The sequence below is a fragment of the Pyrus communis genome, chromosome 6 (assembly GCF_041283825.1).
Source record: "Pyrus communis isolate YQ-2024b chromosome 6, ASM4128382v1, whole genome shotgun sequence".
Classification (NCBI taxonomy): domain Eukaryota; kingdom Viridiplantae; phylum Streptophyta; class Magnoliopsida; order Rosales; family Rosaceae; genus Pyrus; species Pyrus communis.
In genome coordinates this window covers 19502529-19517421 of record NC_142570.1, presented here as the reverse complement: position 1 = coordinate 19517421, position 14893 = coordinate 19502529, and the positions used below count along the sequence as shown (strand labels likewise).

The 14893-nt window shown below is 39.1% G+C and overlaps 1 protein-coding gene and 1 long non-coding RNA gene across 2 annotated transcripts; one reads left to right on the top strand and one right to left on the bottom strand.

The window, feature by feature from the left end:
• Positions 1 to 7192: 7192 nt before the first annotated feature.
• On the bottom strand, positions 7193 to 7669 carry LOC137709957 (uncharacterized). The gene has a single exon (XM_068448934.2). The coding sequence runs from the start codon at positions 7667 to 7669 to the stop codon at positions 7193 to 7195; it is 477 nt and encodes a 158-aa protein (XP_068305035.2).
• A 2313-nt stretch (positions 7670 to 9982) lies between these two features.
• LOC137709688 (uncharacterized) lies at positions 9983 to 11334 on the top strand. Its single transcript, XR_011064916.2, has 2 exons — positions 9983 to 10123; positions 10941 to 11334. It is a non-coding gene; the product is annotated as an uncharacterized LOC137709688 (long non-coding RNA).
• The last annotated feature ends 3559 nt before the right edge of the window (positions 11335 to 14893 follow it).

Here is a 14893-nt window from a genome sequence, read left to right as displayed (position 1 = left end):
ATTACACACATATATCATTTAGTCTGAGTGGCACTCAGCCTCGATTTTGTTGGGGGTCCTGAGCTTATATGTTCATGGACGACAATTGTTGATTAGTCGAAGGAAAAGGTAAGAACATGACACTTTTAGGGGCACCGTTAGTATGATGTACAACCTGCAAGGTTATAAGGTTGTTGCACAAGCTCCCACCCACCCCAGTAGGGCCAAAACTAAGCCAGGATTGGTAGAGTTGTTTCATTTGTTGCGGCTTTTAACATGGTGGAAGCAAAGTTGAATATTATTTTGTGCTTTGCCTTGCTTTCCAGTATTTTATCTTCTGCTCTTCATGATAAACAAAGGTTATCTTGCAATATTTGGGGTCGTCCTGAATAATACCTGCAAACAAATGCAATATATACAAAAATAGGCAACAAGAAAATATGCAAATATGTATAGAATTTATAATATATTTATTTGGACTTCAGGCCAAAATTATAAGTTGGGTGAAAAAATTTAAAACCCATTGGGCCTAAAATAATTAGGCAATTAAATTCAGGGCCTAAAATAAAGGACCAAGGCCCATAGGGTAAGCTGAGTAAATTGTATCGTGCGGCCCATGCCTAAAATTGGGCTGGGTTGATCACATGCCTAGTATTTAGTTAGGCCCGACATCATAGAAAAATAGGCTGCAACTGCAAGCCCAAGGATAGAGGCCCAAACTGGCTATGATTTGGTGCTTCAAGGACATAGATGCACCAGTGCATAGGTTGGGATCCAATGCGACGCGGACATAGATACACCAGTGCTTGGGTTAGGATCTAGTGCTTCGCGAAGTAGAGGGGACACAAAACCGGCTTGGGCTTGGTGTTATTCGCGGGCCGAGTTAATGGTTTGGGACGCTACAGGTGAGCCCAAAAAAGGAAATAAATTGTAGGTCGAGAAATCAAGGCCTAATTGGGCTCGGGTTGGGACGAAAAACGCCCTAGCTACAGATGGGTGTGCTTGCCGAGGAAAAAGATCGGCACGGTCGTTTCAAACGGCCATGTTTTGGGATAACAATTCTCGAGGCGAGTTTGTGAGTCAACAAGGACCACGAATAAGAGAGGAGATAGACAAATCTTCAACGTTTCAACCAAAACCCTAGAAATTCGATCGGAAAATTGAAAAATTCGACGAGATTTGAAGGATCTCGATCAATAGTTGTCGGGGACAAACTACAAGTCGTAAAAAAACGTTGACCCGTAGGCGAGGATTGGCTGCAGGCCAACCTGTGATGGTGGAGACGCCATGGAAGACATCGGGGTTTTTGGGTTTTTCAAACCTGGAGCCCTTGGCTTTGGCTTGTGGTCTCATAACTCGGCGCGGCTCAGCCACACAAGATGCAGGCTTGGGGCTAGCGGCTCAACGGCTTGGCAGCTCGCCAGCCGTGGCTCACACAATGGAAGGGTTTGAACAAAACCCTAATTTATATTTTATTATTATTTTTCTTTCAATTTCCAGATTAATTCAATGCATATGTAATCAAATCACTTTAATGAATGAACATATATTTGATGCAATTCATGGCAATATCAAATTCACATAATTCAACAATTATGGATACAATGCATACACAATTTATGTAGAATCTAAAATTCGAAAAACGTAAAGTTGGGTCATGCATTTTGGTGAATGTTCATGCTATCAGGGCTGTAAAAATGTCGAGATAAAAACTGTTATTTTGGAAGAACCTAATTGTGTGATGATATGGATGAACTGGTTTGATGCAGAAAATTATTTCTTCAATTTCGGCTTTCCATCTTAGAGCTTGTATCACGTTCAGGTTAAGGAAAAAAAAATTGAATCAATAAAAGTATATGAATTCAATAAAAATCAAAATTTAATCAATTAAAATAATTGAAACGTAATACTCTCCTAATTGAAGACGAATAAAATCTCTTTAGTACAGCGTGAAGAGCATGCTGATAACGTGTTATGACCTATATTCTACGAAGGGGTGCGGGAAAGGGAAGATAGAAAGATGGAGAATAGACTTGAGGAATTGTGTGTTAATTCCCCAGTTTTTGTGCCTTTATTTATAGCAATAAGGAGGAAAGAAACTTGCTCTCCAAGTAATATAAAGTCTATTGGGAAAGATCTTCTAGATCTCAAAGGATTCCTATTCTATCTCTACTTAGGATTTACACAATCACAATATTGATAAGAATATATATCACACAACACATTTTACCTATAAAAAAGTTGTTATATTTAAGAATGGGTACACATAAGAATAAAAAAAATTAAAAAATTAAAAAAATTATATGAATGGGTACATCTAACATAAAAAAATTAAAAAGTATTTTTTATAAATAATTAATGAGTACAAACTGTTGTAGGCCTATTTAACTGAGCTATTCTAAAGGAATAGAGAGAAGGAGGCCGGCAGTAGTAAGAGGGAGATAAGAGAGATTTAATTGTGAGGTGTGTGTTGTATCACCCCATTGTGCCTTTATTTATAGTAGTAGGTTAGGTAAAATCCTTACCTTTTTAGGATTACAACTCTTAATAGGTAATAAACTCCTAATAGGAATATAAGAGATATTCCTAGATCCACTAGGATTTACACAATCACATTTCCATTCTAAATATGACTGCAATACTCCCTCTTGAGTGTGTAAATACTCAAACAAATATCGCATCAGATTTTTAGTAGATAAGGTAAAACAGTTGATGAAGTTGGTGGCACAACGAGTGAATGCGAGTCTCAAATTTACGAAAGTATGCATTGGTAGTAAAACTCACAAAACCTCGCTATGGTAAAACGCAAGGTGGGAGAAAAACCCATAGATTAATGAGAAAAGTGAGAAGTATGCATAATGTCTGAAACAAACATTAAACAGGACAAAAGTAGTGAACTCTACGAAGTATGATCATCTCAGGATGTGTGCCTCATTAAAACCTCGTTAGGTAGCAAAAACCCAGTGGAAAAAATGCTCCTAATCGTAGGAAAAAGAGTACATTAAGATCAAGTGAGTATGCTTCCGGATACTCCCCTTGAGTTAGACATGACTTCCAAATAAGACTTGGGCAATGACTTGGTGAAGAGATCGACTAGGTTGTCCTAGGAACGGATTTGCTTGACTTCAATGTTCTGATACTGTTATTGTTGGTGAGAATAAAAGAATTTCGGTGCTATATGCTTGGTGTTGTCTCCCTTGATGTATCCTTTCTTTAACTGCTCGATACATGCTGCATTGTCTTCAAAGATCATCGTAGGAAGGTCAACGATGGAAGTAAGACCACTAGTGCTTCAAATGTGTTCCATAACTGCTTTTAACCAAAAGCACTTGCGTAATGCTTTATGCAGGGTGAGAATTTCAGCATGGTTTGAAGAAGTCACAAATAACGTTTGCTTGGTAAACCTCCAAGATAGAGTGGTGTCACCAATGGTAATGACATAGCCCATTTAAGAATGTGCCCTATGTGGGCCAAATAGATATCCAACATCTGCGTAACCAACAAGGTAAAAATCAACCCGATAACCAAGGGAGAGGTGTGTATTTTCAAGGATTCATGGGTGCAGAACAAGCCTAAATCCATCGTACCCTTGAGGTAGCAGAAATTTTTTTTAACACCATTCCTGTGTCTGTGTGTAGGCGCGTTGCTGTATCTAGCCAAAAGATTAACAGCGAAGGAGATGTTGGGTTTAATGCATTGAGCCAAGTATAATAAAGCACCAATTACACTTAGGTATGGAACTTCAGGCTCCAAAATCTCTTCCTTATCCTCCTTAGGATGGAAGGGATCTCGTTTAGCATCTAGAGTCCGAACGACCATAAGAGTACTCGAAGGCTTCGCTTTATCCTCATTAAAAAGTCGTAACACCTTCTGGGTGTAGTTCGATTGATGTACTAGGATTCCATCCGAACAATGCATGATTTCTAGGCAGAGACAATATCGACTTTTCTCAAGATCTTTCATCTCAAATTCCGATTTCAAGTGTGTAGCAATTTCCTCAAGCTCTGCGAGAGTTCTGATGAGGTTTATGTCATCGACATAACTACAACAATTACAAATCCGGAATGTGACTTCTTTATGAACACGCATGGGCATAATTCGTTGTTCACATAACCCTGACTTGTCAAATATTCACTCAGACGGTTATACCACATCTACTGGGATTGTTTCAATGTATAGAGTGATCTCTTCAATCTAATAGAGAGAATGTTCCGTGGTCTAGAACAATTTGAACTAGTCAACGGAAGTCCTTCTGAAACTTTCATTTATATTTTCGTATCTAGATCCCCATAGAGATACCCGATTACCACGTCTATTAGCTGCATATTCAGTTTTTCGGAAACTACCAAACTGATTAGGTAACGGAACATTATGACATCCATTACGAGGGAATATGTCTCCTCGTAATCAATCTAGGGCATTGAGAGAAACCTTGTGCTACAAGGCGTGCTTTGTATCACACTATTTCATTATTCTCATTACCCTTCCTCACAAAAACCTGCTTATAGCCCACGGGCTTCACATATGGTGGAATAGGAGCTACGGGCCCAAACGCTTTACGTTTGCAAGTGAATTGAGTTTGACCTGGATTGCTTATTTCCTGTTTGACAATCCATGTTACGTCAACATTCATGAACGAAACATGGTTCAATGTCATCGCTAAGCATGATGTCAGTAGCTACTGTGTACGCAAATGCATCGTCGACGATTATCTCATTCCGATTCCAAACCTCATCCAATACTACATAGTGGACCAAAATCTTGCGATTCTTAGAAGGCCGGGTTGTCTCATCTAAGACATCACCGTAATCTAGAATAACCTCATGCATTGGAACAAATAAGTAGGCGATGGTTGGATTCAAACTAGGGTCACTAGTTGGTGATGTTTTGCTCTTTCGGGGTTTTGAATCCTTTGAACCAAGCGGTCTACCATGCTTTAGGGTTGGAAGATGATTGGTTAGCCGCCAATGTACTAGGCCCTGTGGAAGTTGCGGCCTCCCCACCTTCGGGGATGGTTCGACCTTCCCAATTGGTGTTACGACGTATGCGGGGGTACGTCTATCCTTACAGGTGCGTTTGCAGCAGGTATATGTCATATTGCCACCTTAGCTAGATCAGTAAAAGCATCTGCCATGCTTTGAGCAATGCTGTAAAGATCTATAAATCGTCGCACCTTAGTTTCAGACTGGGCAGTGTGGGGATCTAAATAAGACATAGTGGGAGCATACCATGATAATTCGCTGCATTCTCTAGGAATGTTAGCATGCTTATCTCCACTTAAGGACGAAAAGACTGTCTCATCAAAGTGACAATCCGCAAAACATACAGTAAAGAGATTTCCTATCAAGGGCTCTAAGTAGCAAATAATTAATGGCGAATCATAACCGACATAGATTCCTATTTTTCTCTGAGGACCCATTTTGGTACGTAGTGGCGGCGCGATTAGCACATAAACTGCGCACCTAAATATGCGTAAATGCGAGACGTCAAGCTCATATCAAGTAACCAACTGTAACGATGAATGAGGTTGGGTAGCGGTGGGCCTCAGGCAGACCAGCATAGCTGTGTGCAATATTGCATAACCTTAGGCAGATACCGACAGTTTGGTTCACATAACCAAAGTCCAAGCTATCAATTGAAGATGCTTTTTGAAACCTTCTACCAGGCCGTTTTGGGTTTGAACAAGGGGTACAAGATGTTTGACTTCAATCTCTATCGACATGCAATAATCGTCAAAAGTCTGTGACGTAAACTCTCTAGCGTTATCCAGTCGAATTGACTTGATCGAATAATCAGGGTAGTGGGCCCTTAGCTTAATAATTTGTGTGAAGAGTTTCGCAAATGCAATGTTGCATGTGGACAACAGGCAAACATGTGACCATCGTGTCGATGCATCAACCAACACCATAAAGTATCTAAATGGTCCGCATGTTGGTTGGATAGGTCCACAAATATCCCCTTGAATCCTCTAAAGAAACTTAGGGGGGTTGTGAATAATTTTTGTATGTGAGGGTTGAGTATTCTACTTCCCCAAATAACACGCTTTGCATGGTGGGAATCCAATGGAGGGAGGTAAATGATGCCCATGTGATGATTTGAGGATAAGGCGCATCATATCATGTCGGGGATGTCCCATATGGTCATGCCAAAGCAACAAAGTTCTTTAGAACTCAGGTACAGGGCCGCCCACAATGTGGGCTTTTATGTCATGAATGGTTGTTATGTACAACCCACTTGGGAGACGTTCCAACTTCTCGTTTAAATGCTTCTTGCCACACTCGTAAGAAGTGATACAAAGAAATTTAGAACCATACTCTTCAGTGGTTTCAAAATGATATTGATTATCTCGAATATCTCTAAAATTGAGCAACGTTCGGAGAATAGAGGGCCTCTTTAATGGTTTAGATTGTACCATTAAATAACATGATACGGGCCCTTCTATATCCTTCAATCAGGTTGGATGAGCCTGAGAGAGTTGTCAGAGGTGTTTTCTTAGGTTCGAAGTTAGTAAAATAGTGTCGCTTATGCAAGATGGTGTGCATGGTAGCCCTATCAGTCAGATAACTAACTTCCCGACTAGACATACCTAGAAATAAATTGATTGAATTAGTCACATGCATAAATATAATTCCATTCACTCAATTAATCAATTTGAGAAATAATATCCATTAAATAATTATCCATAATTCAAAACAAACCAAAACCAAACAAATTATTCCAAATTCTTAGAAAAATTGTCCAAAATTAAAACATAAACCTAAAACAAGGAGCTGATGCCTCTTGAAAATTTGATATCTCTATGGATGTAGTAGCAACTTTGGGATGGTCCACATGTGCAAAGTTAGACTCACGACGAGAATGATATTTGGCAAGCGCTTAGAAGGTAGCTTGGTATACGTGTGACCAATGATCATGTGATCCACAACGGTAGCACATGTCCATTTTAGTGGAATCTGATTGAACGGTAGCTTCCCTTGAGTGGGCTTTGGCTCTGTTGACCTTGGGCTCGTGGTGGGGCTTGCCACCCATTACCACTGCCACGACGATTCTTTCATCGTTTGTGGCTGCTAGAATTGGTTGCATGACCTTCAGGCGTAGCGTTTGAGCTAGTGGGTTGAGCTTGATGATTCTTCATCAAAAACTAGTTTTGCTTTTCAACGAGAAGTAAAACAGAGATCAAATCTGAAAATTTGGTAAACGTATGTGCCCTATATTATTGCTGCAGGACAATATTGGTGGCATGGAAGGTCGAATATGTCTTCTCTAGAAGATCTGATTTTGTTAATTCCATTTTATAAAACTTAAGCAGTGATCGGATTCTACAAACTTCAGAGTTGTATTCATTCATGGACTTAAAGCCTTGGAACTGAAGATGCTGCCAGTCATGTATTGCTTTAGGCAAGTAAATGTCTTTCGGGTGATTGAAACGGCCAGCTAGAGAAAGCCAGAGGGTGCGTGGGTCCTCCTCAGTGAGGTACTCGGTCTGCAGTGCATCATGGATGTGTCTTCGAATGAAGATTATGGCAGTAGCTTTCTGGGCTTCATCGATGAGTTTGTCATTGGCGGATGCCTCAATGGTGGCTCTAGTACCTTTTGCAGTAAGATTGAGCTTCACGTCTTGAACCAACTTCAGGTAGTTTCTTCCGGAGGCTTCCAGAGCAGTGAAATCGAGTTTGTTTAAGTTTGACATGTCCCTAAAACAGAGGGTACAACAAAACGTAGTTGGTCATATGGTAGTCCATAGACATACATTGTAGAACATTGGGTTCTATAGACATGTATTGGTTTAATTTAAACATGCAAGCTATAGGTTTCATGTGGTAAGCTTTGAATGAAAACTTCGGGATACAAAGGCACTAAATATGAAACTATAGGTTCAATTTAGTTTTATGAACGATTAGTTCATAAAGGAGAAGTTCTTGCAAGAAACACAGTATGCAATATATAGATTGAAGTGTAGTGGATTTGAGTTTCTTCGGGAACTCAAGTGTGAGTGCTTCAGGACTACGAAATGATGTCAACAGTTCAAAGTATACAAATAAATTATTGAATCGTTAATGTCCAAAAGTAATATTCAGGTTAATAATTTTGGATTAATTATCAGATTAATAAACTGCATGTCACTTTTAATTAATTCAATGGATTGGGACCAAACGGGGTCGATTGTGGAAGTAAAAATGATAATAACATTCGGGTTAAAATTATTTAAAATGCCAAAGAATAGCATTGGATTCGAAAAACCATAGCCCAAAAGGGTTTGGGCTTAGGTGCCGTGAGTAGGGCAAAGCCCTAGAGGCTATTGGGTCTCGGGTTTGGTTGCAAAAGCAGCCCACATGTGGTTACAGGCCACGGCCCGAGGTTGGGGAGCTCAGCAGCAGCAGCTACTGGCGTTTAGGCAAGGGAATTGGTTATGGGTGCATGCCCAACAAAAAGCTGATTGGGTTGGGTCTGGGAAGCCTAGCTGAAGCTGGGCCTGGGTCAGGGCGAGCTAAGCCCAACAGACAAGTTTGCGGGAAGTGGGCTGGGGCGCATGGGCTACGGGCTGCTACAGACAGTCCAAATCATGGGACAACGGGTCAAGAAGGCTATAGGTTTTCTTGGTTGGGCAAGGGGGCTTTGGGGTTTGTTGAGCTTATTAGGCAAGGCTTGGGGTGCTTGGGTCAGCACAGCAAGCCCAAAGGCTGTTGCCGTGTGGTCCAAGGGTGTCAAAAAACGACACAGTGTCATGATGTGCGCCACATAATTGGGCTTCAGGCCAGTGGTGGTCCGGTGGTGTCATGGTGGTGATGCGATGGTGGTGCCACACAGTTCCCAATTTTCCTGTTTTTTTTTTCTTCGAATTCTCTAGGGTTTGAAAAACCCTAAATTGCTTCTAATTTATTTATATGCTTTGACTCATAAATTCCACATAGCAAAAATAATTGCATAATTCATGAAACGTGTATATATATATATATTGGAAGGAAAATATAAATATAGGGGGTTCATGCATCATGGGGAATGTTTTTATGCTTCATGGACGTTTCAAATATCTTACTTTATTTTAAGCGTACCTAAGTAGCAAAAAACAAATAAGAGCCTTTGAATTTTGTAGAAGATAGCCTTCTAGGATCTATCAGTTCTTTAGCTTCTGGCAAGAGCGTGCTGATAACGTGTTATAAGCCTATTTAACTGAGCTATTCTAAGGGAATAGAGAGAGGGAGGCTGGCGGTAGCAAGAGAGAGAAGAGAGATATAATTGCGAGGTGTGTGTTATATCACACTAGTATGCCTTTATTTATAGTAGTAGGGCAGGTAAAATCCTTATCCTTTTAGGATTACAACTCTTAATAGGTAATCAAGTCCTAATAGGAATATAAGAGATATTCCTAGATCCACTAAAATTTACACAATCACATTCCTATTCTAAATATGACTGCAACACAAACTTATTTTTATGTGGGAAATGTTTTGAATTGAAAAATAATTAGGAGTTTAATAAAGGTGTGAGTAATAAAAATTATGTAATTGATTCATTAATACGTTAATGTTAGAGACTTTAATTAAAATTTGAACACTAATAAGGTTTCAATCAATGAACATTAACAAATAGGGACCGGATACTAAAACCTGAAAAAAATAATAACAAAAAGTTTTTTTTTATTTTTTTATTTTTTTAACAAATATTAGAGATACTAGCCATGAGCGTGTGCCAATTTGCTCTTTACATCTTATTCTTAATTATTTTATTTTAAAATCTTTACTCGAAATAGGTATTTTTGAAATTATGAATGTTTTAACTTTTTTGTCTTCTCACTTTTTATACAGGATATAGATACAAAGAATTGGATGGAGGATGTGCTCTTGTTATCTTCCGCCAGAAAACCCGCGTCAAATTCCAAGTGTTGCATTTTCAGTAGTCATTTGAGAAATTAACACAAATAAGGGTAGTAAAAAGCAGCAGAGCAACGAGATTTCCTGCAATCCACCAAAAGAACTAACTGTATGCACTTTAAATAGCTCCATTTCTTTCAGAGCTTCCATAGAGTAAAAGAAAAACAGTGCGTTTAATTTGGAAAGAAGAGAAACAATGGCAGATCAATTGACAGATGATCAACTGAACATGCTCAAGACTAAATTCAATACCTTCGACCCGGATGGCACTGGTTAGAACCCTCTTTCCATATGTACATGTATATGATGTGTGTGTGTGTGTGTACCATGTCAAAGTACGTACTGCCAGGGACGAAGGCAAAATTTCAAACCTGATAGGGCTGAACTTATCTTCCGATCTAATTTTTCAGTTGAGTACACATAGGCTTAGCCAACACCAATGTAAAAGATGATTAGCAATCTCACACATTGATGCCTTATTATGTTAATGTTGTTTATTGTAAATAATGGTATAGGTAACAGATGATAAATCTCCAGTCATGGAGGGGCTAAACTTAGCCCTGAACTATTATGTTCAGGGACGAAGCCATATATCTATATGGATGGGGGCATCCTCAAACAACAAAGTCAAAAATTGAAAAGCTCAAAAATTTATTAAACAAAACACTTATGTACTAACTAATAAGGTTTTTTCTATTTTTATTTTTATTTATTTTTTATACAATATATTACAATATCACTCGACGTGCGCATTTTCTTAATTACCAATACTATCAAATATCTCTTTATAAAAATAATCTGGTATTACTCATCCATTGATCGCCCAACCAATGTTTCAATCAATTTTTTTTAAATTTTATGGTTGAAACTGCTCTATAACATGAGATTCCTATATGCATCATATACATTTTTTCCACCCAAAAAAATGAGTGGGGCCTAAACCCAAGGTAGCTCCGTACATGATTGTGTTAATGTTGTTTATTTTATTCTACTATGTTGGGGTTTGAATTTGATTCCAGTAAGCACATATAAGAAGAGATTGATTCATCTTACAATTTAATAATTTGTCAATTATTTTTGTTTTTTAAGGCATAATCACTAGGGATCAGCTGGCCGATGTGTTGAGATCGTTAGGGCAAGATCCCACCGAGGAGGAGTTGGATCAATTTGTGCAGCAGCTGGGCAGTGAGGATGGGAATATTCACTGGGATAAATTCGTCGAACTCATGGCCCAGACAATTTCTGCATTAGCTGGCCAGTGAGGATGGTAATATTCACTGGGATAAATTCGTCATAGTCATGGCCCAGATTATCAGCCCCAAGTGACCACTCTCACATTATTCTAGTACAATTGTCAATTTAAATACTCACATTTTTGTCAACTTATTGACGAAAATAATTGTCAATATTTCTAAGATATAAAGATATTTATTTCTTTATAACTAATGTGTATAATAAAAGGGTAAGTTTATCCTCCTATAAAGGTTTAGTGCAATTTTGCTTTCCTCCATATTCAAGGATTATGATTCAGCGTAATTTTACACAAATAATCTTTAAGTGAATATTGTGATCATTTCATTTTTAGCTTCAATTTTCACATTTTGTGCTTGGGATTATGACAAACATATATGGGGGAATTGAGAGATGAACACTGACACATCCCGACCGGAGTCAAGACGTGATGGCTGTCACGTGAGAGTAACGTAGCCAAGTGCGCAACGGAAGTGATACTAATAAAAGAAACGTGAATAATTAAAAACCAAAACTAGACTTATTTAACTAGAGATACTATGTAAGTGTGTAAAAGTGATCAAATATAAGATACATGCATATCAAAGGATAGGTAAAACGAAAGTGCAGTCGAACTAACTAAGTACTAATTATACAAATAGGGAGAAGATCCCTACTTTTATTTATGGAAACGTTAGAGCCACTGTGTAGTCCTCGTGAACCACCAAAGACGAGCAGCTACATAGAATCTAGAGGGGCGCAAAACAGAAGGGTGAGTGGGCAAAAACAAAGCTTTAGAAAAACACATTTATCTTTATGAACATAATAACCCCTCTCTGTAAAACTCGTATAATTTCCAGGAAATAGTAATATGCACGTATATAAAAACAATGTTCAAGGGCAGTGAAAACAGAATTATGCCATGTCATAACGTTCAACACTAAAATATGTAAGCCAGGTAAAACGTCAATATAAATTAGCATGCCAACCTGAGTCACCTAACGTGACCTGTATGATTGGACCTATAGCTCATCAACATATGTCTGCACACGAGTCCGAGTCACCTAATGTGACCTGTACGACAAGCTGGCTGTAAATAAGTACGCTTAAGTGCTACGATCACGTGAAACCTATGTGATAAATCATGGGTCACCTATGAGTCGGAACCACCTATTGTGGTTTGTATGATAGGCTAGCACCAAAACTTGGATCCAAGGTGAGCATGCAGTGCAGGAGGTGAACAATCACGTGAAAGCTATGCCTTGGCCTCGGGCGAGAGCACTAACACCAGGGTGCAACATAATAAGCTTTAAATGCATAAATGCATAGCAATCACATGCTAACTCACCTGAAGCTTACCTGAGTCTCCGCAGCATCAAATAGTTTTTGGAAATCATAAAGCATTTATATATATATATATATATATATATATATATATATATATATATATATATATATGTATATAGAACAAAAATGCCCACTCATTGATAAGTAGCAAGATTGTAGCCCCCTAGCCTCGCTTGTCCATGCTCGTCCTTGGGGTACCTCTCACCTATATGCGATACAACTATTTTAACGTTTATTTGATAGCACATAAACAAAGCCCAGGATTAATTCCTCATACATTGCTCAAATGGGGTGTTTGAATATCCCAACGTGATCTACTTGATAGTACGAACATATACATATTTTTAGAAAATTTTTTGGACACCGGATGCGCCTTCACGCGCTGGCCAAGGCACGGCCACACGCGCTGGCCATGCGCAGGCACGTGCCGTCCGCTTGACTATCATTGTTAGAAATATTCCGCCAGTTTGATGGAATATTCCATTAATTGTAACTGACAGTACCTAATACCGTTAGAATCTTCCGTTAAAGTTAACGAAATATTCCCTTCTTCTCCGGTCACTCCGCCAGCTGCACTTGTCGATTTTTGGAAAATTTTCTAAAGCTTATAACTTTGTCATTTCTCAACCAAAATCCATGAAATTTATATGGATTTGAAGGTCTTGAAGAGTAGAACACATTCATACCTAATAGAATTTCAAAATCTAATGGAAAACGGTTGGAAATTCCCTTGCTACTTTCAGCCAAATCTGCAACCTTCCAAACTCGTCTATACCAGTGTCTACTTCACTCCAAAACTACTTCAATGAGTTAGGAAAGTTGGGTGAATACCTTTCCAAGCCTTAAAATCTCAAAACCATGCCGGGATTGCGTTAGAGCAAACTTGACTCCTCATCGAAGCTTCTGGTTTCTCACGTTCATGTCATCCGTTTGATGCACTAAGGGTATGGCTGAGTTCGTGAGGTCGAGAGGAGAATGATGGTGGTTTCCAAAGAATCAATCCTCGAGAGTTTGATGATGATGGTGTACGTGGGTGTAACAGCGCAGAGAGAAGAAGGAAAGAGAAGGCTCTAGAAGAGGGGAGAAAGTGTGTATGTGCATGTGTGTGTGTGCATGTGTCAACCTGATTGGGCAGAAGAAGAAAATGTTAAGCCCTAATTGGGATGCCGTAAGAGTGGGAGAGAGAGGACTAATTTTGATTGGTCCAGATGAGATAATAGCCTAAATACCTAATTGGGTCAAAGGAAATAGGAATTATGGTGATTGGTTTCTTATTTTGGTTTGTTAACATTCTATACGTTCGTAACTTCCTTCTCTAATTCGGCCCTAACTAGCGTCAATGAGCTCGTGACGTCGAGTACAATCTGATTATGATAATGAGGAAATTAATTTAGAACTGCATATGTACATCCACGTCGCTAAGCCAACAAGGGCAATATTGTCACTTTACACACTAGGGGAGAAAATATATATAAGAATTTGGGACGGGTCGTCACAATCTACCCCCTTAAGAAAATTTCATCCCCGAAATTCCTACACATCAACAACACTTCAATAGCCATAAAATAGACATGGATAGAGGTCCCGCATGAGTTCTTTCGTTTCCCAGATGGCCTCCTCGACTGAATGGTTCTTCCACAAAACTTTCACCATACGAACGGTCTTGTTCCGAAGAACCTTATCTTTCCAATCCAAGATCATCATAGGTTCCTTATCGCAGGTCAAAATCTGGGTTAATCTCCAGTGACTGAGAAGGAATTACATGCGATGGATCAGAGACAGTGTGATGAAGCATAAACACATGGAAAACATCATGTACCTTTGATAACTCCGGAGGTAGCTTAAGCCTATAGGCAACTTCACCAACTTGCTCAGTGATCTAATACGGTCCAATATACCGAGGACTTAACTTATGTTTCTTACCGAACCGTACCACGCCTTTCCACGGAGATAACTTTAGAAATACCTAATCTCCAACTTTATATGCTCTGTTAGTGGCATGTTTATTGGCGATACTCTTCTGTAGATCCTGGGCCGCTTTCAAGTTAGCTTTAATCACCTGAATATTCTATGTGGTCTCATCCACAATCTCAGGGCCCACTAGCACTCTTTTGCCAACTTTAGACCAACATAACGGGGTACGACATGGTTTACCATAAAGCGCCGAATGATAACTGTTATTATAAGCAAACTCGATCAAAGCTAAACGCTTATGCCAAGTGTCGCCAAACTACAAAACTGAGGATCTCAACATATCTTCTAGCGTTTGAATGGTTCTCTCAGATTGTCCATCCGTTTGAGGGTGATAAGCTGTGCTGTAAAGCAATCTTGAACAGAGAGCTTCTTGGAAAGTTACCCAAAACTTAGAAGTGAACCTGGGATCCCAATCAGAAATGATACTCACCAGAACACCATGATATTTGACAATTTCTGAAATGAACTATTCTGCCAACTTACTCAATGAG

Excerpts from the sequence above, each read along its gene's own strand:
- LOC137709957 (XM_068448934.2), bottom strand. The coding sequence starts at position 7,669 with ATGTCAAACTTAAACAAACTCGATTTCACTGCTCTGGAAGCCTCCGGA.